The sequence below is a fragment of the Ailuropoda melanoleuca genome, chromosome 15 (assembly GCF_002007445.2).
Source record: "Ailuropoda melanoleuca isolate Jingjing chromosome 15, ASM200744v2, whole genome shotgun sequence".
NCBI lineage: Eukaryota > Metazoa > Chordata > Mammalia > Carnivora > Ursidae > Ailuropoda > Ailuropoda melanoleuca.
This window is the reverse complement of record NC_048232.1, coordinates 28,563,369-28,591,260: the sequence shown is the minus strand read 5'-3', so window position 1 is coordinate 28,591,260 and position 27,892 is coordinate 28,563,369. Positions and strand designations below refer to the sequence as shown.

The window sequence follows — 27,892 nt, the reverse complement described above, 5'->3', positions numbered from 1 at the left end:
GTCGTGATAAAAATTCTCAAGAAAGTGGGTTTAGCAGAAACATACATCAACATAACAAAGGCCATATTAAAAAAAAAAAAAACCACACAGCTAACATCACACCCAATGGAGGAAAGAAATAGAGCTTTTCCCCTAAGGTCAGAAATAAGACAGGATGTCTACTCTCACCACTATTATTCAACATAGTACTGGAAGTCCTAGCTACAGCAATCAGGCAAGAAAAATAAGTAAAAAGCATCCATATTGGTAAGGAAGAAGTTAAACTGCTGTTATTTGCAAATGGCATATCACTATACATAGAAAACCCTAAACTACTAGAACTATTAGAAATAATAAAGGAATTCAGTAACATTGCAGAATATAAAATTGATATTCAGAAATCTGTTGCATTTCTATACACTAATAAGAAAGTAGCAGAAAGAGAAATTAAGAGAACAATTCTATTTACAACTACACCAAAAAAAAAAAAATTAAATACCAAGGAAAAGATATAACAAAGGTGGTGAAAGACCTATACTCTGAAAATCATAAAACACTGATGGAAGAAATGGAAGATGACACAAACAAATGGAAAGATATTTCATGCTCATGCATTGAAAGAATTAACACTGTTAAAATGTCCATACTACCCAAGGCAATATACAGTTTTAATGCAATCCCTACCAAAATAGCAAAGGCATTTTCACAGAACTAGAATAAACAATCCTAAAATTTGTATGGAACCACAAAAGACCCCAAATTGCCAAAGCAATCTTGAAAAGAAAAACAAAGCTGGAGGTAGCAGAATTCCAGGTTTCAAAATATACCACAAAGCTGTAGTAATGAAAATGGTATGGTACTGACACAAAAATAGATTTATAGATCAATAGAACAAAATAGAAAATCCAGAAATAAACCCATGCTTGTGTAGTCAATTAATCTACAACAAAGAAGGCAAAAATATACAATGGGGAAGAGACAGTTTCTTCAATAAATGGTGCTAGGAAAACTGGACAGCTATATGCAAAAAGATGAAACTGGACCACTTTCTATACCATACACAAAAATAAACTAAAAATGGATTAAACACCTAAATGTGAGACCTGAAACCATAAAAATCCTAGAAGAGAACAGAGACACAATTTTTTTTGACACTGACCATAGCAACGTTTTTCTAGTTAAGTCTCCTGAGGAAAAATAAACAAAAGCAAAGAAAACTATTGGGATTACATCATAATAAAAAGCTTTTGCATAGCAAATGAACCATCAACAAAACAAAAAAGCAATCTACTGAATGGGAGAAGATATTTGCAAATGATGTGCCTCATAAGGGGTTAACATCCAAAATATAGAGGAGGGGGGAAAGATGGCGGAGGAGTAGGGGACCCTTTTTCAACCAGGCCCCTGAATCAAGATGGATCTCTACCAGACAATTCTGAACACCCATAAAATCACCCTGAGATATAAGAAGATACATCTGGATCTCTACAAACAGAACATCTCCAGCAGTTGGTCTCAAGGTATGACATGGGGAGCTGAGAGTTTGCAGGCAGATATCGGAAGATAAACAGAAGGAGGAAGAAGCATCCGTAAACTTGCGCCAGGAAGGCAAAAGCTTCCCGCGCTAGGGACAGGCACAAACTCACAGACCAGTAGAGGCGGGGAAAGATCTTTAGGACATCACACCAGACTGAAACTTGGAGCTCGGGAGCATGCATGCAAACCAAGGGCAGCTGGCTGTTTTAGGAGCACAAAGAGCAGAGATGTGCCCAGCACTGGGAGTGAGGACTGGGAGAGCAGCTGTGGGGTGCACAAACCAGCCTGCTGTTGGTTTTTAGCAGCACAGACAGAAACAGAGTCAGTGTGGCCGGGAGAGCTCAGTGAAAAGCAGACTGCAATCTCTCTATTCTGAGACAGAGGTTTGGATACAGTCACTTCTTCTCTGACTCTCAGAAGAGACACAGAAAGCCACAGGTAAAGATGCCAGAGGAAAAAAGCCCCAAATAACCCATTCTTATTGAGCCCATCCCCCCACTCAGGGGGCAGGGCAACTCTGCCCAACAGGGTTGCCTGAGTATCAGCATGGCAGGTCCCTCCCCCAGAAGGCAGGCTGGAAGAACAAGAAGACCACAAACCTAAGGTTCCTATAAAACAGGTACATCTTGTCTATGTCCTGGTCAATAATTTGAACTCTGTACATTCCCGCAACCACACCTCATGAGAATGACAAAGACGAGGAACCCCCAACAAAGGAAAGAAACAGAGGTTGTGGCTTCTGCCACAGAACTAATGCACAAGGATATAACAAGATGTCAGAAATGAATTTCAGGGTAACAATTATCAAGATGATGTATATGCTTCAGAAAAATATTAACAAAAATATAGAATCTCTAAGAGCTGAAATGAGAACTAATCTGGCAGAATTAAAAAGGCTATGAATGAAATGCAGTCTAAACTGGATGCTCTGACTGCCAGGATAAATGAGGCAGAAGAACGAATTAGTGAGTTAGAGGATAAGGTGATAGAAAAGAAGGAAAAAGAGGTAGCACGGGAAAAACGAATCCCATTTCAAGAAACTAAGCTGAGGGAGATTACTGACTCAACAGAATGTTCCAATATCAGAATTGTCGGGATCCCCAAGGGGGTGGAGAAAGAGAGAGGTCTAGGAGATATATTTGAGCAAATCGTAGCTGAGAACTTCCTGAATCTGGAGAAAGAAGAAAGCATTCATGTCCAAGAGGCAGAGAGGACCCCTCCCGAGATCGAGAACAGACCAACACCATGACATATAATAGTACAATATGCAAATCTTAGATCCAAGGAAACAATCTTGAAAGCAGCGAGGGGGAAGAGATTTCTTATGTACAGAGGGAGGAGCATCAGAATAATGTCAGACCTGTCCACAGAGACCTGGCAAGCCGGAAAGGGCTAGCAAGACATATTCAGAGTACTAAATGAGAAAAACATGCAGCCAAGGATACTGTATCCAGCAAGGCTGTCATTCGGAATGGATGGAGAGACAAGGAGCTTCTGAGACTGGCAGAAACTGAAAGAATATGTGACCACCAAGCTGGCCCTGCAAGAAATACTAAGGGGTGGAGGGGTTCTATAAAAGAAGAAAGACCCCAAGAGTGATACAGAACAGAAATTTACAGGGACAATCTATAGGAACAAGGACTTCACAGGCAACATGACAACATTAAAATCATATCTCTCAATAATCACTCTCAGTGTGAAAGGCCTATGTGCTCCCATAAAATGCCACAGGGTTGCAGATTGGATAAAAAGACATGACCCATCCATATGCTCTCTACAAGAGACACACTTTGAACCTAAAGATATAACCAGACTGAAATGGAAGAGATGGAGAACCGTTTTTCATTCCAACAGACCTCAGAAGAAAGCTGGGGTAGCAATTCTCATATCAGACTAATTAGATTTTAAACTAAAGACTGTAGTTAGAGATACAGAAGGACACGATATTATTCTTAAAGGGCATATCCAACAAGAGGATCTAACAATTATAAATATCTATGCCCCGAACAGGAGAGCAGCCAACTACATAAGCCAACTGCTAACCAAAATAAAGAGACATATAGATAATAATATATTAATAGTAGGGGACCTCAACACTCCGCTCTCAGCAACAGACAGATCATCTAAGCAGAAAATCAATAAAGAAAAAAGAGCTTTGAATGACACACTGGGCCAGATGGAGTAATAGATATATATGAACATTCCACCCTAAATAACACAATACTCATTCTTTTCAAATGCACATAGAACTTTCTCCAGAATAGACCGTATACTGGGTCACAAAACGATCTCAACCGATACCAAAAGACTGAGATTATTCCCTGCATATTCTCAGACCACAATGCTTTGAAACTGGAACTCATTCACAAGAAAAAATTTGGAAGAAACTCAAACACTTGGAAGCTAAGGGCCATCTTCTTAAGAATGTTTGGGTCAACCAGGAAATTAAAGAAGAACTTAAGCAATTTATGAAATCCAATCAGAATGAAAACACATTGGTCCAAAACCTATGGGATACTGCAAAGGCAGTCCTAGGGGGGAAATACGTAGCCATCCAAGCCTCACTCAAAACAATAGAAAACACTAAAATGCAGACCCTATACTCACACCTTAAATAACTGGAGATGGAACAGAAGAACAGGCCTAAGTCATGTGCAAAAAGAGAACTGACAGAGATTAGATCAGAGATCAATGAATTAGAAACTAGAAATACAGTAGAGCAGATCAACGAAACTAGAAGCTGGATCTTTGAAAGAATTAATAAGATCGATAAACCACTGGCCAGACTTATCCAAAAGAAAAGAGAAAGGACCCAAATTAATAAAATTATGAATGAAAGGGGAGAGATCATGACTAACACCAAGGAAATAGAAACAATCATTAGAAACCATTATCAACAACTATATGCCAATAAATTAAGCAACCTGGAAGAAATGGATCCCTTCCTGGAAACCTATAAACTACCAAGACTGAAACAGGAAGAGACTGACATCCTAAATAGGCCAATATCCAGGAACAAGATTGAAGCAGAGATTGAAAACCTCCCAAAAAACAAGACTCCAGGGCCTGATGGATTCCCTGGGGAATTCTATCAAACATTCAAAGAAGAAATAATACCTATTCTCCTGAAGCTGTTTCAAAAAATAGAAACAGAAGGAAAAATTCCAAACTCATTCTATGAGGCCAGCATTACCTTGATCCCCAAACCAGGCAACGACCCCATCAGAAAGAATTACAGACCGATATCCCTGATGAATACAGACGCCAAAATTCTCACAAGATCCTAGCTAATAGGATCCAACAGTACACGAAAAGGATTATCCATCACAACCAGGTGGGATTCATCCCTGAGATGCGGGGGTGGCTCAATATTTGCAAATCAATCAGTGTGACAGAACACATTAATAAGAGAAGAGACAAGAATCATATGGTCCTCTCAACTGATGCAGAAAAGGCATTTGACAAAATACAGCATCCTTCCCTGATTAAAACCCTTCAGAGTGTAGGGATAGAGGGTTACATTCCTCAATTTCATAAAAACCATCTATGAAAAGCCCACAGCAAATATCATTCTCAATGGGGAAAAGCTGAGAGCCTTTCTCCCTTAAGATCAGGAGCACAACAAGGATGCCCACTCTCAGCACTATTGTTCAACACAGTACTAGAAGTCCTAGCAATCAGACAACAAAAAGAAATAAAAGGTATTCAAATCGACAAAGTAGTAGTCAAACTCTCTCTCTTTGCAGATGGCATGATACTTTATGTGGAAAACCAAAAGACTCCACCCCCAAATTACCAGAACTCTTACAGCAATTCAGTATGGTGGCAGGATACAAAATCAATGCACAGAAATCAGTGGCATTTCTATATACTAACAATGAGACTGAAGAAAGAGAAATTAGGGAATTGATTCCATTTATAATAGCACCCAAAACCATAAGATACCTTGGAATAACCTAACCAAAGAGGTAAAGGATCTATATACCAGAAACTACAGAACACTGATGAAAGATATTGAAGATGACACAAAAAGGCGGAAAAACATTCCATGCTCATGGATCAGAAGAATAAACATAGTTAAAATGTCTATGCTACCCAGAACAATCTATACTTTCAATGCCATCCTGATCAAAATACCAATTCCATTTTTCAAAGTGCTGGAACAAACAATCCTAAAATTTGTGTGGAACCAGAAAAGACTTCAAATCACCAAGGAAATGTTGAAAAAGAAAAACAAAGCTGGGGGCACAGCAAAGGAAACAGTCAACAAAACTAAGAGGCAACCCATGGAATGAGAAGATATTTGCAAATGACAGTTCAGATAAAGGGCTGGTATCCAAGATCTATAAAGAACTTCTCAAACTCAGCACCCAAGAAACAAATAATCAAATCAAAAAAATGGGCAGAAGATATGAACACTTTTCCAATGAAGACATATGAATGGCTAACAGACACATGAAAAAATGTTCAACATTATTAGCCGTCGGGGAAATTCAAATCAAAACCACATTGAGATACCACCTTACGCCAGTTAGAATGGCAAAAATTGACAAGGCATTCTTCCCTTCCTTCTCCTACCGATCTTCCTACTTCTTATGTTCCATAAATGAGTGAAGGGGGGGTAAACAGAAGGGGGAATGAACCCTGAGAGACTGTGGACTCTGGGAAACAAACTGAGGGCTTCAGAGGAGGGGGGTGGGGGATTGGGATAGGCCAGTGATGGGTATTAAGGATGGCACATATTGCATGGTGCAGTGGGTGTTATATGCAAATAATGAATCATGGAACGTTGCATCAAAAACTGGGGATGTACTGTATGGTGACTAATGTAACAAAATAAAAATTATTTTTAAAAAATTGACAAGGCAAGAAACAACAAATGTTGGAGAGGATGTGGAGAAAGGGGAACCCTCTTACACTTTTGGTGGGAATGCAAGTTGGTACAGCCACTTTGGAAAAGTGTGGAGGTTCCTCAAGAAGTTAAAAATAGAGCTACCCTGTGACCCAGCAATTACACTACTGGGTATTTACCCCAAAAATACAGATGTAGTAAAAAGAAGAGCCATATGCACCCCAATGTTCATAGCAGCAATGTCTGCAATAGCCAAACTGTGGAAGGAGCTGAGATGCCCTTCAACAGACGAATGGATAAAGAAGATGTGGTCCGTGTATACATGGAATATTACTCAGCCATCAAAAAGGATGACAACCCAACATTTGCATCAACAGGAGATTATGCTAAGTGAAATAAGCCAAGCAGAGAAAGACAATTATCATATGGTTTCACTTATTTGTGGAACATAAGGAATAGCCAAGAGATCATTATGAGAAGGAAGGGGAAAATGAAGGATGGGAAAACAGGGGGAAACAAACTATGAGAAACTATGGACTCTGGGAAACAAACTGAGGGTTTTAGAGGGGAGGAGGGTGGAGTGATGGGCTAGCCTGGTGGTGGGTATTAAGGAGGGCATGTATTGCATGGAGCACTGGGTGTATACGCAAACCAAGAATCATGGAACACTACATCAAAAGCTAATGATGACTAACATCATAATAATAAAAAAAATAAAAATCCAAAATACAACAAAAACTACATAACTCAGAATCAAAAAAAGAAAAGAAAAAAGAATAAAAACACAATCCAATTAAAAAATGGACAGAGAACTTAGACATTTTTCCAAAGAAGACATATAGATAGGCAATAGATACATGAAAAGATGCTCAACATCACTATCAGGGAAATGCAAATCAAAATGACAATGACATATCACCTCACTGCTATCAGAAAGGCTAGTATCAAAAAGACAAGCAATAACAAATGTAGGCAAGGATGTGGAGAAAAGGGAACTCTTGTATACTGTTTGTGGGAATGAAAGTTGGTGCAACTATTGTGGAAAATAGTAGGGAGATTCCTCAAACAAATTAAAATTAGAAATGCCAGTCTCTGGTTTTGATTGAAGAATTTAATCTTTATTTATTTATTTATTTTTAAAGATTGAATTTATTTACTTGAAAGAGAGGAAAAGAGAGCATGAGTGGGGGGAGGGGCAGAGGAAGAGGGAGAAGCAGACTCCCTGCTGAGCAGGGAGCCTGCGGCAGGGCTCGATCTCAGGACAACCCCAGGACCCTGGGATCGTGACCTGAGCTGAAGGCAGACACTTAACCAACTGAGCTACCCAGGCACCCCTTAATCTATATTTAATATAACTACCTTCTTAGTAGGATCTATTTCTGACAATTTGTTATTTTTCTGTATATCATACTATTTTAAAAACTCATTTCATCTATTAATTTCTTTGGTTTAATTAATTTTTTGTAGCATACTGTTTTGATTCCTTTCTCATTTCCCTTTTTTGTATATTTTTAAATTATTAGTAGTTACCTTAGCATGACAATGAATATCATAAACTTTTAATAGTATAGTTGGAATTGATGCTAACTTAATTTCAAAATTACACATCTCTATTCCTATACAGCTTCATCCTCCCTTTTTATTGTCATAAAGTAGACCTTTCCACATTGTGTGCTCATTAACATAGATTCATAATTACTTATGTTTTATGCTTTATGTTGTCTTTTATATTGTATGGAAAAAAGGATTCAAAAACCAAAAGTATATTATTTTTTGTATTTTTTAGTTAGCTACATGGTTACTTCCTTTTTTTACTTTTTTATTTGAGTATATTTGACACACAATGTTACATTGGAATCAAGTATACAAGACAGTGAAGGGATTCAACAACTCTGTAAATTATGCTATGTAAGTGTAGCTACTATCACCATGCAATGCTATGACAATACAATTGGTTATATTCCCTACACTGTAACTTTTATTCTCATAATTTATTCATTCAATAGCTGGAAGCCTGTATCTCCTACTCCCCTTCACCCATTTTGCCCATCCTCTACCTCCTGCTCTCTGGCAATCATCAGTCTCTTCTCTGTATTTATAGATCTGATTCTGCTTTTTGCTTGTTTATTCATTTGGTTTTTTTAGTTTCCACATATAAGTGAAATCATATGGTATTTGTCTTTCTCTGTCTGACTTACTTTACTTAACATGATGTCTTCTAGGTCTATCCATGTTGCCATAAATGGCAAGATTTCATTCTTTTTCATGACTAATATTCCATTATATATATATGTTCTATATATATATACACACACACACACACATATTTCATATATATATCTCACGTCACCTTTATCAATTCATCTATCAAGGTAGATGACTTGTAAAGTCATCTTGGGATGCTTCCATATCTTGGCTACTGTAAATAATGCTGCAATAAACATAGGGTTTCATATCTTTTCAACTTAATATTTTCATTTTCTTTGAGTGAATATTTGGTAGTAGAATTATTAGATCATATGGTAGTTCTACTTTTAATTTTTCAAGGAAACTCCATACTATTTTCCACAATGGCTATTAAAGTGTAATGCATCTGAACTAATTAAGAATAATTTTGTCATACTTCTTTAGTCGTTTAAGTGGGGAGAGATTTTTGTATATTCTTGGTATTTAAGGACTACTTAAAATTAGAATGTCATAAAATGAAATTTAACATTTTAGAATAATGAGATTTTGGTAGATAAAAAGAAATAACATTTTTTATTACACTATAGTTACGTGTTACTTTCACGTTACCACAAAACTATCTGGCAAAAAACTTTCTGCTGCTAATTTCTAAAATATTAAGAACTTTTTGAAATAAAACAAGATTATAGATAATAAACCAGTAGCAGAGATAAAATGATACACTAAAAAATTATTCAATCTAAATTAAGGCAGGGTGGGGCATCTGGGTGGCTCAGTCAGTTAAGTGTCCAACTCTTGATTTCAGCTCAGGTCATAATCTCAGGGTTGTGAGATAGAGCCCCAAATCAGGCTCCACATTCAATGGGGAGTTTGCTTGAGATTTTCTCTTTCCCTCTCCCTCTGCCCCTTCCCCCCTCAAATAAATAAATCTTTAAAAAAAATTTAAAAATAAATTAAGGCAGGGCATGACAGAGGAACAATACCAAAAAAAAAAAAAAAAAAAAAAAAAAAAAAGGGNAAAAAAAAAAAAAAAAGCAAAATGGCAGTCTTATACCCAAACATGTTATTATTACACTAAATACATATAGTCAAAACACTCCAATTAAAGGCAGATATCAGACTGAAAATTTAAAAAAAAAGATTTATCTATAAGAAACACATTTTTTTAAAGATTTTTATTTATTTATTCGACAGAGATAGAGACAGCCAGCGAGAGAGGGAACACAAGCAGGGGGAGTGGGAGAGGAAGAAGCAGGCTCATAGCGGAACAGCCTGATGTGGGGCTCGATCCCATAACGCCGGGATCACGCCCTGAACTGAAGGCAGGTGCTTAACTGCTGTGCCACCCAGGCGCTCCCAAGAAACACATTTTAAATAGAAAGATATAAATAAAGTGGAAGAAATACCATGACGACACTAATCGTAAGAGTAACTGTATCAATATCAGACAAAGCAGACTACAAGATGAGAAATATTATCATAGACATATGAAATACTATTTCATAATAACCAAATGGTCAATTCATCTAAGAGGCATAATAATTATTGGAGTCAACGAGCTATGTTTTGCTTAGGATTTTTACATATGTTTATAAGTAAAATTGCACTGTAATTTACTTTTATCTAAATGTCTATAAAAGCTTTGGGTATAAGAATATGTTAGCCTCTCATACCAAGTTGGGGAATTATCTCATTTAGGATTCTCCCAAAAGCAGATACTGAGACAAGAATTATGTGCAAGTGGTTTGTAAGGCAATCCCAAAAAATATGGGGAGAGAAGGGAGAAATGGTGAGTTGTTACTAGAAACAACTGAGGCTCAATCTCACCATTTCAGAGCATGTGAATACATGTGAATACACTTCATAAATGTCCACAAAGGACACTTACTCATCAATTCTGGGAATATTAACTCTGCAGCAATTCTAATCAGCCAGTCAGGCAAAAATGCATGATGTACTTCAGTTAGAAGCTAGCATGAATTTCTGAACTTGGATCAGACAGTCGTTTGAGGTTCAGTGGAACTATTATTGTACCTCCAGTAAACAGTTTCACCCCTGTAGGATCACAGCCTCCAATCACACAGTACCTAGACTTGCAGGGACTGGAAATAAATATTCCCAAAGTGGATCATTGGGAGTGATGAGAAGAGGAACCAAATCTACCTCGTTGATTCCTGGACCTGTGTAACTCTAGTAACTGGGAACATAGCACCATAGTTAGTTCAACACTTACACCGCATCTTGCTGGACAACACCCTACCCCCTCGTGTTGTATTATTATTGAGTTGAGCATATGTATACTCCTGGTGAACCAAACCTTTGGTCATTGTACGGAGACTCATCTCTAACTTTATTTGCCTTAACTTCTAATTTGTCTAACAATAACAAATCTATGCTAGCTTTAAGTTACCATGTATTTGTTTATCCTTTTACTTTCCTTTATTTTTTTAGTTATTATATTTTTTGTAGTCACCACGAAGTGCATTATATCCCCAGAACTTATTTATCTTATACTGGAAGCTTGTACCTTTTGATCATCATCACCCACTTCTCCCACCTCTCACCAACACCACAATGAACTCTCCCCCTCCCTGCCACCTCTGGCTGCCACCAATCTGTTCTCTGTTTCTATGAATTCAGTTTTTTTAGATTCCATGTACAGGTCAAATCGTACTTTGTCTTTCCTTGTCTGATTTATTTCACTTAGCATAATGCACTCAAGGTCCATCCATACTGCTGCATTTGGCAAGATTTCCTTCTTTACGGAAGAGTAATATTTCACTATATATATAGATACCACATTTTCTTTATTCATTCATTGATGGAGGGTTTCCATGTCTTGGGCTTTTCTTTTTTAAAAGAATTTATTTATTTATCGGAGAAAGAGAGAGTGAGAGAGAGCACAAGCAGGGGGAGGGGTGAAGGAAGGGGAAGAAGCAGACTCCCCACTGAGCAGGGAGCCCGACACAGGACTCAATCCCAGGACCCTGGGATCATGACCCGAGCCAAAGGCAGATGCTTAATCAACTGAGCACCCAGGTACCCCTTTGTCTTGGGTTTTTATGAATAATGTTGCAATAACCATGGAGGTGCATATATCCCTTCAAGACAATGATTTCATTTCCTTCTGATATATACACAAAAGTGAAATTTCTGGATCATACTGTAGTTATTTTTAGATTTTTGAGAAATTCCACATTTTTTCATAGTGGAAATTTATATTACCACCAGTAGTACACAAGGCTTGTCATTTCTCCACAAGCTTGCAAGCATGTATTCTCTTGTCTTTTTGATGATAGTCATTCTAACAAGTATGAGGTGACATTTCATTGTGGTTTTGATTTGCCTTTCCCTAATGATTGGTGACACTGAACACCTTTCTATGTACATGTTGGCCATTTGAATGTCGTCTTTGGAAAAAAATGTTTCTCTGCCCATTTTTTACTTGAATTGTTGGGTTTTCCCCCCAGGGAGTTGTATAAGTTCTGTATATATTTTGGATATTAACCCCTTATCAGATATATGCTTTACAGACATTTTCACCCATTCTGTAGGTTGTCTTTTCATTTTGTAGATGGTTTCCTTTACTGTGCAGAAGTTTTTTTAGTTTGATGTAGTCTCATTTGTTTATTTTTGCTTTGTTGCCTTTGCTAAAGATATAACATGCAAAAGAATCATTGCCAAGATTGACCTCAAGGACCCCCAAGTTTTCATCTAGTAGTTTTATGGTTTCAGGTCTTATATTCAAGTCTTTAATCCATATTGAGTTGATTTTTGTGCATAATTTAAGATAGGGGTCCAGTTTTCCCAAAACCATTTATTGAAGAGATTATCCTTTCTCCATTATATATATGCATGGCTCTTGTGTCATATATTAATTAACCATATATGTGTGGGTTTATTTCTGGGCTATTTTTTTCCCATTAATCTATGTATTTATGTGAATACCACACTGTTTTGATTACTATAGCTTTGTGATATAGTTTGAAATAGAAGACTGATGCCTCCAGCTTTGTTCTTTTTCTCAAGATCGCTTTGGCTCTTTGGGGTTTTTTGTCATTCCATACAAATGTTAGGATTTTTTTTCTATTTCTGTGAGAAAATATCATTGGAATCTTAAGGCAGGTTGCACTGAATTTACAGATCACTTTAGATAGTATGGACATTTTAATGATATTATTCTTCTGATTCATAAACACTAAGTATATTTCCATTTATTTGTATCTTCTTCAATTTATTTCATCAATGTCTTATAGTTCTTAGTGTACAGATATTTCACATTCTTAGTTGAATTTTTCCTTAGGTATTCTATTCTTTAATTTTTTACTTTCAACCTTTCTGTATTTTTATGCTTTAATATGTCTCTAGTAAACATATAGTTTAAATTTATTTTTCATCAATTTTTCTTTTAATTGGTACATTTAATTGGTATATTTACTGATATATTTAGATGTATTTCTACTCTCTTACTTGTGGATCAACTTTCCTATTTTTTTCCTCTTCTTTTTTAGAATCTTTTGATTTTTTTTTTTTTTGTCATTCAATTTTCCTCTACTAGGGTAAAAATTCCACCTACATACTACTTATATTAAAAAAAAAATTTTTTTTAACAGGAATACATAACTTATTAAAGTCTTTACTATTCTCCCAAATAATACAAGGACCTTAGATTATATTTTAATTGCAATTAATTCCAAATCTAAATTCATTCTTAATTGTGCATAATTATCATGCATTTTGATTCTACTGTATTTTCTTAATCATAAGATTTCAATTATTAATATATATTTACACTACACGCATATATATATACACTCATTCAGTGCTTATTACATTTGTCATGTCGGTTGCTCTTTCTACTTGTTCCTCAGACCTACCCTCTGGATCATTTTCTCTCTCCAAAAAACATCTCTTAGTGTTACTTTCCGTTTGTTATCCAAGTATAACTGGCACACAATGTTACATTAGTTTCAGGGGTACAACATAGTGATCTGACAACTTTATACATTAGGCTATGTTCACAAGTGTACCACCTCCCATCACCATACAACACTATTACGATACTATTGACTATATTCTTTATGCTCTACCTTTCATCCCTCTGACTTATTCATTACATAATTTAAAGCCTGAACCTCCCACTCCTCTTTACTCCTTTTTGCCCACTCCCATCCTCTCCAACAACCAAACTCTCTAGTTTGTTCTCCATATTTATGGCTCTGTTTCTAATTTTTTGTTTGTTCATTTGTTCTGTTATCTAGATTCCACATATAAGTGAAATCATATAATATTTGACTTTCTCTAAATTATTTCACCTAGCATAAAACACTCTAAGTCCATCCATGTTGTCACAAATGGCAAGACTGCATTATTTTTATAGATGAATTATATTCCATTGTATATATATTCCATTGTATATATATTCCATTATATATATATACACACACACACACCCCACATCTCCTTTATAAATGGTATTATATACCATTGTGTGTGTATGTATGTATGTGTGTGTATATATATACATATACACATCTCCTTTATCCATTCATCAATTGATGTACACATAGGTTGCTTCCTTATCTTAGCTGTTATAAATAATGCTGCAATGAATATGGGGGATATATATATATCTTTTTGAGTTAAAGCTTTTGTTTTCAAACTTAAACAGGTGAAACTAGTAAAGGAAGAAGAAAAAAGAACTAATCCAAGTAACTCATCAATACAAAATTTAACATACACCTTATACTCAGTCTTGGACAAGAATGCTGCTAAGGGTGAGGGGGCCAGGTAGTTCAAAAGAAATCACAAAATCTTTTTAGTAGGTTTGTTTTTGTGGTGATATAGAAGAAGAAATTCTTAAATGATCTTGAAAATATTATAAGATTGAGCAAAAGAGTAAATGTACTGATGTTAAGAGTTAGAATTTTAACTGTGAAAAGAAAGACATATACATATGAAAGAAGGAAGAATAAACCCTGATGTGAGAGACTGGAATTAAAGGTGTCTGTGAGAACTCCAGATTTCTAAATATGTCTATCACGTATATATGCACATATATGTGCACTTTATTTGTAAATAGGAATAGAAGTATATGAATTGTATGTATATGTATGCATACCTACATACATTTCCTAGTTCTGTCTGCTGAAATGGCATAAAAGCATTCATTCCAGGATCACTGGGCACAATTAACTATCAGATCTTGATTTCTAATACCATTCTTCATTAAAGAAATAAGACTTTACCAGCAAGATGGTGAATATGAAGCCTGAAACTCTCCTTCCCCTAGAAAAACAGGAATTTAACATCAAACAAACCAAATGCCTCTGAGAAATCCCAAAACCAGTTAAAAGGGTCCTGTATCTTAGGCAAGGACAAAACCAACCATATCAAGTCCACTAAAAAAAAAAAAAAAAAAATTGATACTCTCAACATTAATTTGACAGAGTCTCTCCTTACCCTCACACTGCAGCACAATTGGGAAGAAATCCTCAACTCTTGTTTTCCCCTTGGGGATGGAAAGGAGTAGAACACATATCCAACATTCTGACATTTGGGGCAAGGGGTTGTCCAAGGGGCCAGCTTCCCTCTTGCCTCTGTCCAAGTACTGACAGCAATAGGATGCCAGATTGAGAATCTCTGAGAACCAAGACCAGAGTACACGATGCACTAGGGCTTGCAGTACCAAAAACAGACACTGGGTGGAGCTCCCGTACTGAAATTTATGGCAGCACCAGCGAGGCAGCACCAGCGAGGCACTAGGGGGAGTACCTGAATAGAAACCTCTAAGCCTCCTCTAATAGATTACATGCACAACCCCAGAGGAACACATACTCAAAAAAGGCTGAAGGGGTCTCCAGAATCTAGGCAGACTGAATGGAGAAAGGCCTCCTTATAGGAAATCAGACCACAAAATCTAGAAGTGTTGGCTGATGCTTCAGATGCCAGATCTGAACAACAAAAAGTAACAAGACATACAAAGGAAAAGGGGAACCATGCCACATTTAAAAGAACAAATTAAATCTCCAGAAACTAAAGAAGCAGGAATATATGAATTGCCAAAGAATTCAAAATGGTCATCATAAGGACACTTAATGAGCTAAAAGAGAGCATGAAAAGACGCAAAGGAAATCAGGAAAACAATACATGAGAACGAGAATATTGAGAAAAAAATAAAAACTATGAAGAAAAACCACATAGAAATTCTGGAACTAAAGAATACAATAATTGAATTGAGAAAAAAATTTAAAAAAAAAAATCCATTATAGGAACTCAACAACAGACTTGACCCAGTAGAAGAAAGAATCAGCACACTAGAAGACAAGACTTTTAAAATAATCAAGATACAAAAGTAAAAAAAAAAAAAGAAAGAAAGAAAGAAAATGAAGAGATCCTAAAGGACATATGGGATACCATGGAACAGAACAAAATATGTATTATGGGAATTGAAGAAGGAAGAAAAAAGAAAGGGACATGGAACTTATTTGAAGAAATAATGGCTCACTATTTGCAATAACATGAAACAATGAAATACACCACATAAACAAAATGAAGGACAAGAACCACATGATCATCTCAACAGATGCAGGAAAAGCTTTTGATAAAATTCAACGCTCCATGATTAAAACAAACAAACAAACAAACAAAAAACCTCAACAAACTAAGAATAGAAAAAAACTAAGTCAACATAAAAATCCACAAACAGGCCATAGCAAAGAGCACATTCACTGGGAAAAGACTAGTAGGTTTTTCTCTAGGATCAAGAACAAGGCAAATCTGCCCATCTCACCAGCACCAGCACTATTCAACATAGTACTGGAAGTTCCAGAAAAATTAAAAAAGAAAAAAATAATAAAAGGCATAAAGTTGGAAAAGAAAAAGTAAAATTATCACTGTCTGCAAATAACATGATCTCATATGTAGGAAGCCCTAAAGATTACACACACACACGCACGCACACACACACACCGCACTCAATGTTAGAACTAATATATTCAGCAAAATTGGAGTACACGAAATTGACATTCAAAAATCAGTTATATTTCTATATATTAACAATGTTCTATCCAAGAAGAAAATTTTTTAAAAATCTCATTTACTATAGCATAAAAAATCTAAAAATAGGAATAAACCTAACAAGGAGGTGAAAGATATATACACAGAAAACTAGAAAACACTGCTAAAAGAAATCAAAGATACAAATAAATGGAAAGACATCCCATGCTCATGGATTTGAAGACTTAATATTGTTAAAATATTCATACTATCCAAAGTGATCTACAGATTCAATGTAATCCGTAGAGAAATCCCAATGGAATATTTTGCAGCAATAGAAAAAAAACATACTAAAACACACAGGGTGTCTCAAGACACCCTGAATACCCAAAACAATCTTGAAAAAGAAAAACAAAGTTGGAGGCTTCAAAAATCCTAATTTCAAAATATACTGCAAAGCAACAGTAATTAAGAAAGTGCCTTATTGGCATAAAGATATACACATACCTACACCTAAAACTGATACAGTTTTATTATAACACAGTTCAATTATACCTCGATTTTCAAAAATTAAAATAAAAAAATAACCTGAAACAAAGGTAACATCATGTCAACTACACTTCAATAAAAAATAAAATAAAAAATTTTAAATATAAAGAGACCAAGAGAACAAAACTGAGAGACCAGGAATAAACCTTTGCACATATGGCAAAATAATTTTTGACAAGAGTACCAAGACAACACAATGGGAAAAGAACAATCTCTTCAACAAATACCACTGGGGAAACTGGATATCCACATGCAAAAAATAAACCAAAATTGGACCCTTACACCGCTTATACTATGTACAAAATTAACAGAATAAATCCATGACCAGATCTAGTGATCCCATTTTCAGATATATAACCAAAGAAAACAAAATTAGTATCTCAAAGATATACCTGCACTCCCATGTTCACCGCAGCATTATTCACAATAACCAAGATATGGAAACAACCTAAGTGCCCATGGATGGATGACTGGATAAAGAAATTCTAATACACACACACAAATGTGCACACACACACACACAGAGAAATATTATTCAGCTATAAAAAAAGAAGTCCTGCCATTTGTGACAACATGGGTGAATCTGAAAGACCTCATGCTAAGTGAAATAAGCCAGACACAAAAAGACAAATATTGCATGATCTCACACGTGGGTAAAGAAAGAGAGAAAGTTAGGAAAGGGAAAGGGAAAGGGAAAGGGAAAGGGAAAGGGAAAGGGAAAGGGAAAGGGAAAGGAAAGGAAAGGAAAGGAAAGGAAAGGAAAGGAAAGGAAAGGAAAGGAAAGGAGGAAGGAAGGAAGAAGGAAGGAAGGAAGGAAGAAAGAAAAGAAGAAAAAAAAAGAAAGGAAGGAAGAAAGGAAGGAAGGAAGGAAGGAAGGAAGGAAGGAAGGAAGAAAGAAAGAAAGAAAGAAAGAAAGAAAGAAAGAAAGAAAGAAAGAAAGAAAGAAATTAGGAAAGCCTGCCAAACTCATAGTAACACAGTAGAATGGCGGTTACCAGGTGCTGGGGGGTCATAAGGAGTTATTGTTCAATGCATACAGTTTCAGTTTTGCAAGATGAAGAGAGTTCTGAGATGGATAGAGGTGATCATTGCACAGTATTAATGTATTTAATACCGCTGAACTGTACACCTAAAATTGGTTAACATAGTAAGTTGTACCGTATGTGTATTTTGCCACAATAAAAAATTAGAAAAGATATTTATCAATGTACATATAAATGAATTGCATATATAAACGTACACAGCATATGTGTGCATATTTATTGTATGTGTATATATATGTGCGTGTGTGTATATATACACAAAGCACACTAGAAAACATGTTCTAAAATGTTAATGGTGGGGCGCCTGGGTGGCACAGCGGTTAAGCGTCTGCCTTCGGCTCAGGGCATGATCCCGGCGTTATGGGATCGAGCCCCACATCAGGCTCCTCTGCTATGAGTCTGCTTCTTCCTCTCCCACTCCCCCTGCTTGTGTTCCCTCTCTCACTGGCTGTCTCTCTCTCTGTCGAATAAATAAATAAAATCTTAAAAAAAAAATGTTAATAGTGCATATATACTAGATTGAGATTACAGGTAACTTGTTTTCCTATATACTTTCCTCAATTTCAAATGTTCCACAATAATGTGTTTACAATCAAGGGCGCCTGGGTGGCTCAGTCAGTTAAGCATCTGACTCTTGGTTTTGGCTCAGGTCATGATCTCAGGGTTTTGAGATCCACCCCCCAAGTCAGGGTCCATGCTCAGTGGGGAGTCTAAGATTCTCTCTCCCTCTCCTTCTCCCTCTGTCCCTTCTCCTGCTCATGCATTCTCTCTCTCAAAATAAATAAATAAATTTTTAAAAAACAATAATATGTTTACAATCAGATAAGACACAATAAATACTATTTTCCAAAGGTCAAAAAATAATAAAAGTGCATTACCAAATAGTATGTACAGTATTATTTCATTCTTTCTAACTCTTTATAACTTTGGAAAATCAGTAAGGGAAACAAAAATATGTTAACAATAGTTGGTTATCTTGGGGAAATAGTATTATGGTAATTTTTGTTTTCTTCTTTATGCATGTCTTTTTTGAAATTTTCATTAATTATCACATATTACTTTTGTAATATAAATTTTCTTATTTGGATGGAACTGGAGGGTATTATGCTAAGCAAACTAATTGGTCAGAGAAAGACAAATACTGTATGATTTCACTCATATGCAGAATTTAAGAAACAAACCAGATGAGCATAGGGGAAGGGAAGGGAAGGGAAAATAAGATAAAAACAGAGAGGGAGGTAAACTCTAAGAGATTCTTAACTATAGAAAACAAACTGAAGGTTGCTGGATGGGTGGTAAGTGGGGGGATGGGGTAACTGGGTAATGGGCATTAAGGAGGGCACTTGATGTAATGAGCACTGGGTGTTATATGCAACTGATGAATCACTAAATTCTACCCCTGAAACTAATAATATACTATATGTTAACTAAATTGGATATAAATTAAAAATTTTTTAAAACACTAAAATATAAATACTATCAATACTATATTTCCATTTGTAAATATGAAAATACTAATGACCCAATCAATGCTATAAAGGAAAATTCACAGATCTAAATGACTACATTAAGAATAAAAAAAATAATATTTTCTAATGCCTTTTATAACTTAAGGCATTGTATCTAGACTAATACTACTGAATGGATTATCACATTCAAGTTCAAACAACCAATATAGCTTTAAATATTGTATTACTAAAATTGTTATAAATAACAATTAATGATTTTAATAAATTAATATAAAACTTAATACAAAATTTATTATTAACATTACTAATAACTTAAATCATTAAAATATTAAATATCTTATACTTGACAGTTTACACAGAATACATACATTACGTTCTTCCTTAGCTGCTTCTTCTAACTGAGCGGCAAATTGTGAACAACATACCAAGAATGAATTCAGATCATCCCCAACCTTTTGAAAAGAATAACAAAACAAAGTTACTTTTGTTTCAGAATCCATATGCATCCCCATCTACATTTTAGTATATTTAATTATTTTGGAAAATATTTTTTATCTATACTTTATGTCCCTTCAAACCTTTAAGACAAGAAATCATGCTCCAAATGCTATACTAGCAAATTCTCCCAGAAAGTAGAAGAGAGAACATTCTGGGGAGTGGCCCATGAATGACATAAATACTGCTATGCCTCTTTTATTCTCCCCTGCACGTTGCAGAAAATCAAGCATCCCAGATTCAGACTTCTGAAATTTATGAATACCCAAAAAAAAAGTTGCCACTTGCATATATCTTAGAAATATCTCTTTGTGTTAAAAAATGAATGTTCATTATGACTTCTGAATTTAAGTATACTTGCCAAGAGCTGTAGTCTTTTACCCTCACTCAGTGGGCAAATGAACATTTTGAAGAAAAAGCAGTGACAGATGAAAATATCACAATGACTGAATCTTTTCTAGTAGAGCAGTGGTTTGTAAATCAGAGACAACCTATGATAAATAAATCTCAGATGCTTATATGCAGTTAGGATTCTCATAGAATGTTCTCCATGAGGAACATGTTCATTCAACATCACATTTTAAAATATACTCACAGGCTGATACACTTTTTTTTTGTCATGATAAAGACCTATGCCCATATAGGAGAGGGGGCAAAACTGAATTAGTTATTCGGGAGAGTGGGAAAATGAATGAACTAGGTTTACTAATTATAAATATAAAATGAGACTATAAGCATACTTGGGGATTTTCTTCTACTCACATTCAGACACCACAAATATAGAGAAGACTATGATTGATTTGATCAGGGCTGCCGTTTAACAAAATAAAATCAATATAGCATGGCAGGGCAAGAAAGTACATATGCATGGAAGCAATAATAATAATGGACCATGGAATTTAAGCTAGGTAAGTAAGATCACAAGGAGGATTTGGGACAGCAAAGGCAGTAAGACCAATGGATTATAGTTCGAATGGAATCAAAGGACTTTTGGAGACAGAATATTAGACAGACTAAGTGAGAAAGAGAAGAGATAGTGACCAGAGATTAAGATGATTGAAACATAAATAATGGAAAAGTTAAAGTTACTGGTTACGACAAAGACTAGAGGATATCATCTTGTCAGTTAGTTGCCGAGATGATAGAAGACAAGATCATTGGAGGAAAGAAATTCAATGAACTGAGATGCTGAATTATTTGCAAAGATCATCTACATGGATATCAAAAATATGACAACAGTGGTGTGAGACAAGTATATAATAGTCTTATAATAGTATCACGTATACTATTATAATAGTATTATAATGGTCATTATAATAGAGACTATTAGTTGCCTACTAAAAGACCTCGATTTTATTGGGGATGCCAATGTGCATAGCTAGTAATAATAAGGGGCACCTGGGTGGCTCATTTGGTTAAGTGTCTGCCTTTGGCTCAGATCATGATCCCGGGGTCCTGGGATCAAACCCTGTGTTGGGCTCCCTGCTCAGCAGGGAGCCTGCTTCTCCCTCTCCCTCTCCCCCTACCCACACCACTCATGTTCTCTCTCTCTCTCAAATAAATAAATAAAATCTTTAAAAAATAACAATAAGTTTTCCAGCCTCCTTTACCAATAAGGGTAGCCATGTGTCCCAATCAGGCCAATGAGACAAAAAGAAATTGTTGGGCAGCACTTCTAAAAAGATCTTTAAAAGGGAAGCAGAAATGCCACTTATGATTATGATGTGAAAAGGTAATAAGAGGTCTTCACTTTGGTGTTAACATCCAGAAAGGATGGCTTGCCTGGGGGCTCAGTCATGGTCCCAGGGGCCCCACACTGGGCTCCCTGCTCAGCAGGGAGTCTGCTTCTCTCTCTCTCTCTGCTCCTCCCCCTGCTCATGCTCTCTCTCTCTCTCTCTCAAAAAAAAAAAAAATTAAACATCCAGACATCCAGAAAAGAAAAATATAAAATATATAATTATCATCCCTTTCCTTGAGGATAGTGAAAAGGAGAGGATAGGATAAAAATCTGATGAACTGAATTTCACAGAAAAACTCTTGATAGATAAGCAAAGAACCAAAGCCATATCCATACCTAAAGGGAACATGGTGGAGAAAGAAGAACGCTTGGTCTAGTGTGTGCAAAGTGTGCCAAGTCAGCCAAGTCAAAAAGCAGGCCTACCATTGACAGACAGAATTTAGAGGATGAAGAAAAACCGGCTGAGCCTTTGACAGCCATTTAGGCTAACAGACTGGAATGAGAAAAGCTCCCACAGCAAATCACTCAACCCAACCATTTTTCTTCTACCAAACCCCTTCCCATTTGAATTTTGCCAAAAAGGTGGCAGAAAGGGAGGCCCACATTCCTTAGGAATGGTCAAAATTAAAAAGTCTGACAATACCAATTTTGGTAAGGATGTACAGCCACTGGAACTCTCCTAGGGAGCTGATAGGAACATAAAATGATTTTGCCACGTTGGGAAGTAGTTTGGCAATTGCTCGTAAAATTAAACATATACTTATAACTCACCAGTACCATTCCAAAGCAATTATGCAAGATGAATAAACACATACATCCTCACAAAGATTTACACACAAACATTCATAGAAACTTCATTCATACAGAGGGGAACCTGCACCCCAATGTTCATAGGAGCAATGTCCACGATAGCCAACTTTGGGAAGGAGCCAAGATGTCTTTCGGCAGATGAATAAAGAAGATGTCGTGTATACACACACACACACACACACACACACACACAATGGAATATTACTCGGCCATCCGAAAAGATGAATACTTACCATTTACATTGAGGTGGATGGAACTGGAGGGTATTACGCTACGTGAAATAAGTCAGTCGGGGAAAGACAATTATCATATGGTTTCACTCATATGTAGAATATAAGAAACAGTGCAGAGGACCACAAGAGAAGGGAGGGAAAACTGATTGGGAAGAAATCAGAGAAGGAGACAAACCATGAGAGATTCTTAACTATGGGAAACAAACTGAGGGTGGCTGAAAGGGAGGGGTTCGGGGGAGATGGGGTAGCCAAATGATGGGCATTAAGGAGGGCATGTGATGTGATGAGCACTGGGTGTTATATGCAACTGATGAATTGCTGAACACTACATCTGAAACTAATGATGTACTATGTGTTAGCTAATTGAATTTAAATTAAAAAAAAAAAAAGAAAGTTCATTCATAACAGCTAAAATAGCTACTGGATCCAACGACCTAAGTGTTTATTAACTGATGAACGGATAAACAAACTGTGGTATAGCCATACAATGGAATATTCACAATAAAAGAAACAAACTACTGATACATAGAACAGCATGGATGACTCTCAAAAACATGATGATGGAGTAGTGAAGGCTAGATATATAAGGCTACATATTATATGATTTTATTTATAGGACATTCTAGAAAAGGCACAAGTATACTGTAGATCAGTGGTTGTCTGGAGCCAGGGTAGGAAAGAATTAACTGTAAATGGAGTACAAGGAGGCTTTTGGGGATAATGAAAATGTTTTAAGGTTTGATTGGCATTTACACAACTATAAAAAGCAGGAACTAAGAAACAGAGGAATCTCATCCTGCATGTTCTTGTGGTAATTGTATTTTGAAGCTCTGCCAGCATTGAACCAAGATGTGAACCAAAACTATTTAAAATCAGAGTTCAAACTCTCGCCACCTAAAATATTGGCAATATCAAAGAAATCAGCCCCTCAGGGGAAGAAGCAATAGGAGAGATTATGGGTTACACAAATCAGACAAGAACTCAACTTAATTAAAATATGGACCAGTTCCTGCTCAAATCAATTCTTGTAGGAATAAGAATTATTAGCTGTTCACCCAAAATGCCAGGAAGGAAACAGTAAGCATTCTTTAGAAAATAAACATTGTACCACAGTTTCCAGTGTTTTTCTAAATCTAATGTTTGGGATCCAATAAAAAAAAATTACAAATCATATGAAGAATCAGGAATAATCAAAAGAAAAAAACAGAAGTAAACACACTGATGACCCAGATATTGGAAATTAGCAGACAAAAACTTTTAAAACTCTGTGACTGGTAAAAGAATTTGCAGGAAAAGATAGGTAGACTAGATGAAGAGGTGGATAATAGCTGGAGAAATATAAAACCCCCTAAAAAGTAACCCAAAGATAATCCTTCAATATATACCAGACATTTGCTACAACTCAATAACTTCTTGGTTTAGTTTTTTGAGGCTGTTTTTTTTTTTTTTAGCAAAATAGAAACAGAAGAATACTTTCTTAACGTGATAAAGAATATACATCTCAAACCCAACAAGTAACCAATGTTTAAAAATTAAATAGAATGGGGGCGCCTGGGTGGCACAGCGGTTCAGCATCTGCCTTCGGCTCAGGGTGTGATCCCGGCGTTATGGGATCGAGCCCCACATCAGGTTACTCTGCTATGAGCCTGCTTCTTCCTCTCCCACTCCCCCTGCTTGTGTTCCCTCTCTCGCTGGCTGTCTCTATCTCTGTCGAATAAATAAATAAAATTTTTTTAAAAAATTAAATAGAATAGGAATTAACAATAAAAGTAGGTTTAAAATATAGATATGTCTTGGGGTACCTGGGTGGCTCAGTTGGTTAAGTGGCTGCCTTTGGCTCAGGTCATGATCCCGGGGACCCGGGATGGAGCCCCACGACAGGCTTCCCTGCTCAGTGAGGAGCCTGCTTCTCCCTCTGCCTCTGCCCCTCCTCCCGCTCATACTCCCTCTCTAATAAATAAACTCTTTTTAAAATGAAATGAATAAATAAAAATATATAGATATGTCTTAATTAAACTTCAAGATAAGTGTTGGCAGAGGATAGAAAAATAAGTACTCTACTTTCAAGTTCCCTAACTGAATCATTTTCACAGATGGGGAATTCATTCTGAGAGCATAAATGAAATCCAAAAGAAAATCTTAACCCTTTTCAGTGTTAACGCCTCTACATTAGGGTTACATATACTTACTGATAAAGTTAATTCTTCATTTTCAGGCTTCAGAACTGATTTTTCTCCATTTTGAATGGTAAATCCATAGGTTTCTTCCAAAGTAGAAACAATCTGTGAGTGAATCAAAGCAAATTAAGTATTTTTATAGTTTAAAATTATTATACTAAATGTAAAAAGACATTTAATCAAACATGTCAGGACCTTCTTAGCAGTAAGCCTTATTTCTTCCAGTGCCATAAATTTTAAATTTTCCATCTCACACCCCATCTCATATCACCATAAAGAAATGATGAGAAACAGGCCTCGACTCTACTCCCTACAATGGAGAAAGTCCCTATGACTCCCATTTCTTTGTTGACAGAGGTGTAAAAGACTGAGTAGCTGAAGCATCAACTCCACTTACCACCAAAGTATTCCTCAAAATCTGACTGATTCAACTTTCTTCTTTGAAGAGAAGTGGGCAAAACAGAAATGGAAACCAGAGAGCAATAAACTTTTAAGGAAATTCTCTAAGCTAACACCTCAAACTTTGAGGAAATTTCTATTTTGGAAATTTGACAAACTATATTCTTTTTATATTTGTACTATTCTTCATTGTTCTCATCTGGTATTTGGTACATCTACAATCAATCCCTCTCATTGTGCAAAGAGAAACTCACCGAAAAGGAAATTTTTTTTTTCCCCAACACTAAGAGCTAGTTTCTAAAGTGCTAAGAAGAGTTAGCATAGCAGGAATGAGAGCTGGAAAGGCCTACCGTTAGAAAGATCTGCTTGCAAGGCTGGCATGGGACTGGTGTCTCAGTACTTGGATTTTAGGAGTGTTCCCATCATTCACTGAGGACAGTGGCTCATTGTCCCTAAACTATTTACACAAGCAATGTGGTTTATCCTAAACATCTGCTTTCCTTCAGGGAGTCTGGAATTTTGGTACATGCTAGGCGAAGTACCTAGATGAGCAATCCCCAATAAAACTCTGGGCATTGAGTCTCTAATGAGCTTCTCCAACAGACATTTCATATGTGTTGTCATAATGTGTTGCTGGAGGAATTAAGCACATCCTGTGTGGCTTTAAAGGAAGAGGAATCTTGGATCTAGTTTCCTCCAGACTTCATCCCATAAGCCTATTCCCTTTGTTGATTTTGCTTTGTATCCTTTCACCGTAATAAATCTTAGCCATCAACAGGACTATATTTTTAGTCTAGTGCACCTTCCTAACAAATCACTAAGCCTGGCACTGGTCATGCAGACCCCAAACGCAGGAACCAAGAAGTGTCTTACCATCTTCAGATGTTTGGTAATTTTCCTGATTAATTCATCTTCTGCTATTAACTCCTTTGTCTTACTTGATGGAATGGGCAAAGCATACCTTATGATGGATTCCCCCACTGGTGGAGATCCTAAGACCATTGGTTCAAGTTTATCACGTACTAATTTTGCACTACGTTTTTCCTTTGGTTTAGGTGACAATGATAAATTAAATAGTCCTTTCTTGTAAGTGAATTCTGGAACATTTGCCAATTTATTACTGGAGGCTAACAGATGTTTTGCTGGCTTCATTTCGTTATTTTACTTTACTTCCAAGTTATAGATGAAAAAATTATATTCCTCCCTGTGAATAAAACATTAAGATTTCAGATTAAAAATTACGGCAGGATTATCAATTGCCATGCAGATGGTGAGTCCCAAAATCAGCTCTACAGAAATCAGAAAATGGAGAGAATATATTCCTAACAACAAATACCAACAAAAAATTAAAAAACAAGCAAACAAACAAAAAAACTGCAAGAAATCCCTACAGTGGCTGAAGGCTGATTTAGGTATGGGCATTTAGGATGGGGTCTGAAGAGGAGACAGAGACAGTGGCAGGAATCATAGAATTTCTTTAGAAAAAGTTTAAAATTTGATTCTTACCTTTCCCCCATTTTTTGAGGTAATATATGCCCTTTATCATTATTTCTATAGGAATAATAGCCTAGGCCCAGGGTATCAACAGAGTAATATCAAGGCAGCATGAAAGTCAGGCTGAGATAAAAAGTACAGACTGGGCAGGTCTTAGGCTTTCATTCTTCTACTACTCTCTCTTTCCAAAGCTGATTAAAACTCAGGACAATGCATTCTCCCACAGAGTTTTAAACCATCTGCTTGACCATGGGAGTTGTCTCATAGACTGACAAATTAATACAGAATAGCGTTGGTTCTCTGTTGTCTGAACTTAGATGTCTCATTGTTGTAGTTTTAACTGTGTCCCCCCAAAAAAATATGTTCATTTCTAACCTCTGGCACCTGTGAATATGACCATATTTGAAAACAGTCGTTGAGGATGTAACCAAGTTAAGATGAGGTCATACTAGATTACAATGGGCCCTAAATTCAATGACTGGTGTATCATAAGAAAGCCATATAAGGGCACCTGAGTGGTGCAGTTGGTTAAGCATCTGACTCTCGGTTTTGGCTCAGGTTCTGATCTCAGGGTCCTGAGATCAAGCCCCATGTCAGGCTCTGTGCTCACAGTGGAGTCTGCTGGGGACTCTCTCCCTCGCCCTCTCGCTCTGATCCTCCTCCTCCAGCACCACACTCATTCTCTCTCTCTCTAAAATAAATAAATAAATAAATCTTAAAAAAAAAAAAAGAAATCATGTAAAGACACCAGATATATACAGGGGTAAAGGTCATGTAATGACAGAGGCAGAGACTAGAGTAATGCAACTACAAGCTAAGGAATGTTAAAGATTCCCAGCATCCTCGCTAGGAAGAAGCAAAGGAAATTCTTCCCTAGAACCTTTAGAAGGAGCATAGCACTGCAAACACCTTGATTTCAGATTCCTAGACTCC

General features: G+C 36.3%; 1 protein-coding gene across 5 annotated transcripts in view; it reads right to left on the bottom strand.

The window, feature by feature from the left end:
- The window catches only part of CCDC7 (coiled-coil domain containing 7), a 310,496-nt gene extending 282,992 nt beyond the window's left edge, over positions 1 to 27,504 (bottom strand). For all 5 annotated transcript variants that reach the window (XM_034643982.1, XM_034643983.1, XM_034643984.1 and 2 more), the window contains exons 1-3: positions 26,339 to 27,504; positions 25,079 to 25,171; positions 19,982 to 20,065 (exon numbers count right to left, since the gene is read on the bottom strand). In XM_034643982.1, coding sequence (XP_034499873.1) covers positions 19,982 to 20,065; positions 25,079 to 25,171; positions 26,339 to 26,617 — 456 coding nt within the window. In that variant the 5' untranslated portion in view covers positions 26,618 to 27,504. The remainder of the gene's footprint in view (positions 1 to 19,981; positions 20,066 to 25,078; positions 25,172 to 26,338) is intronic.
- Positions 27,505 to 27,892: the final 388 nt, after the last annotated feature.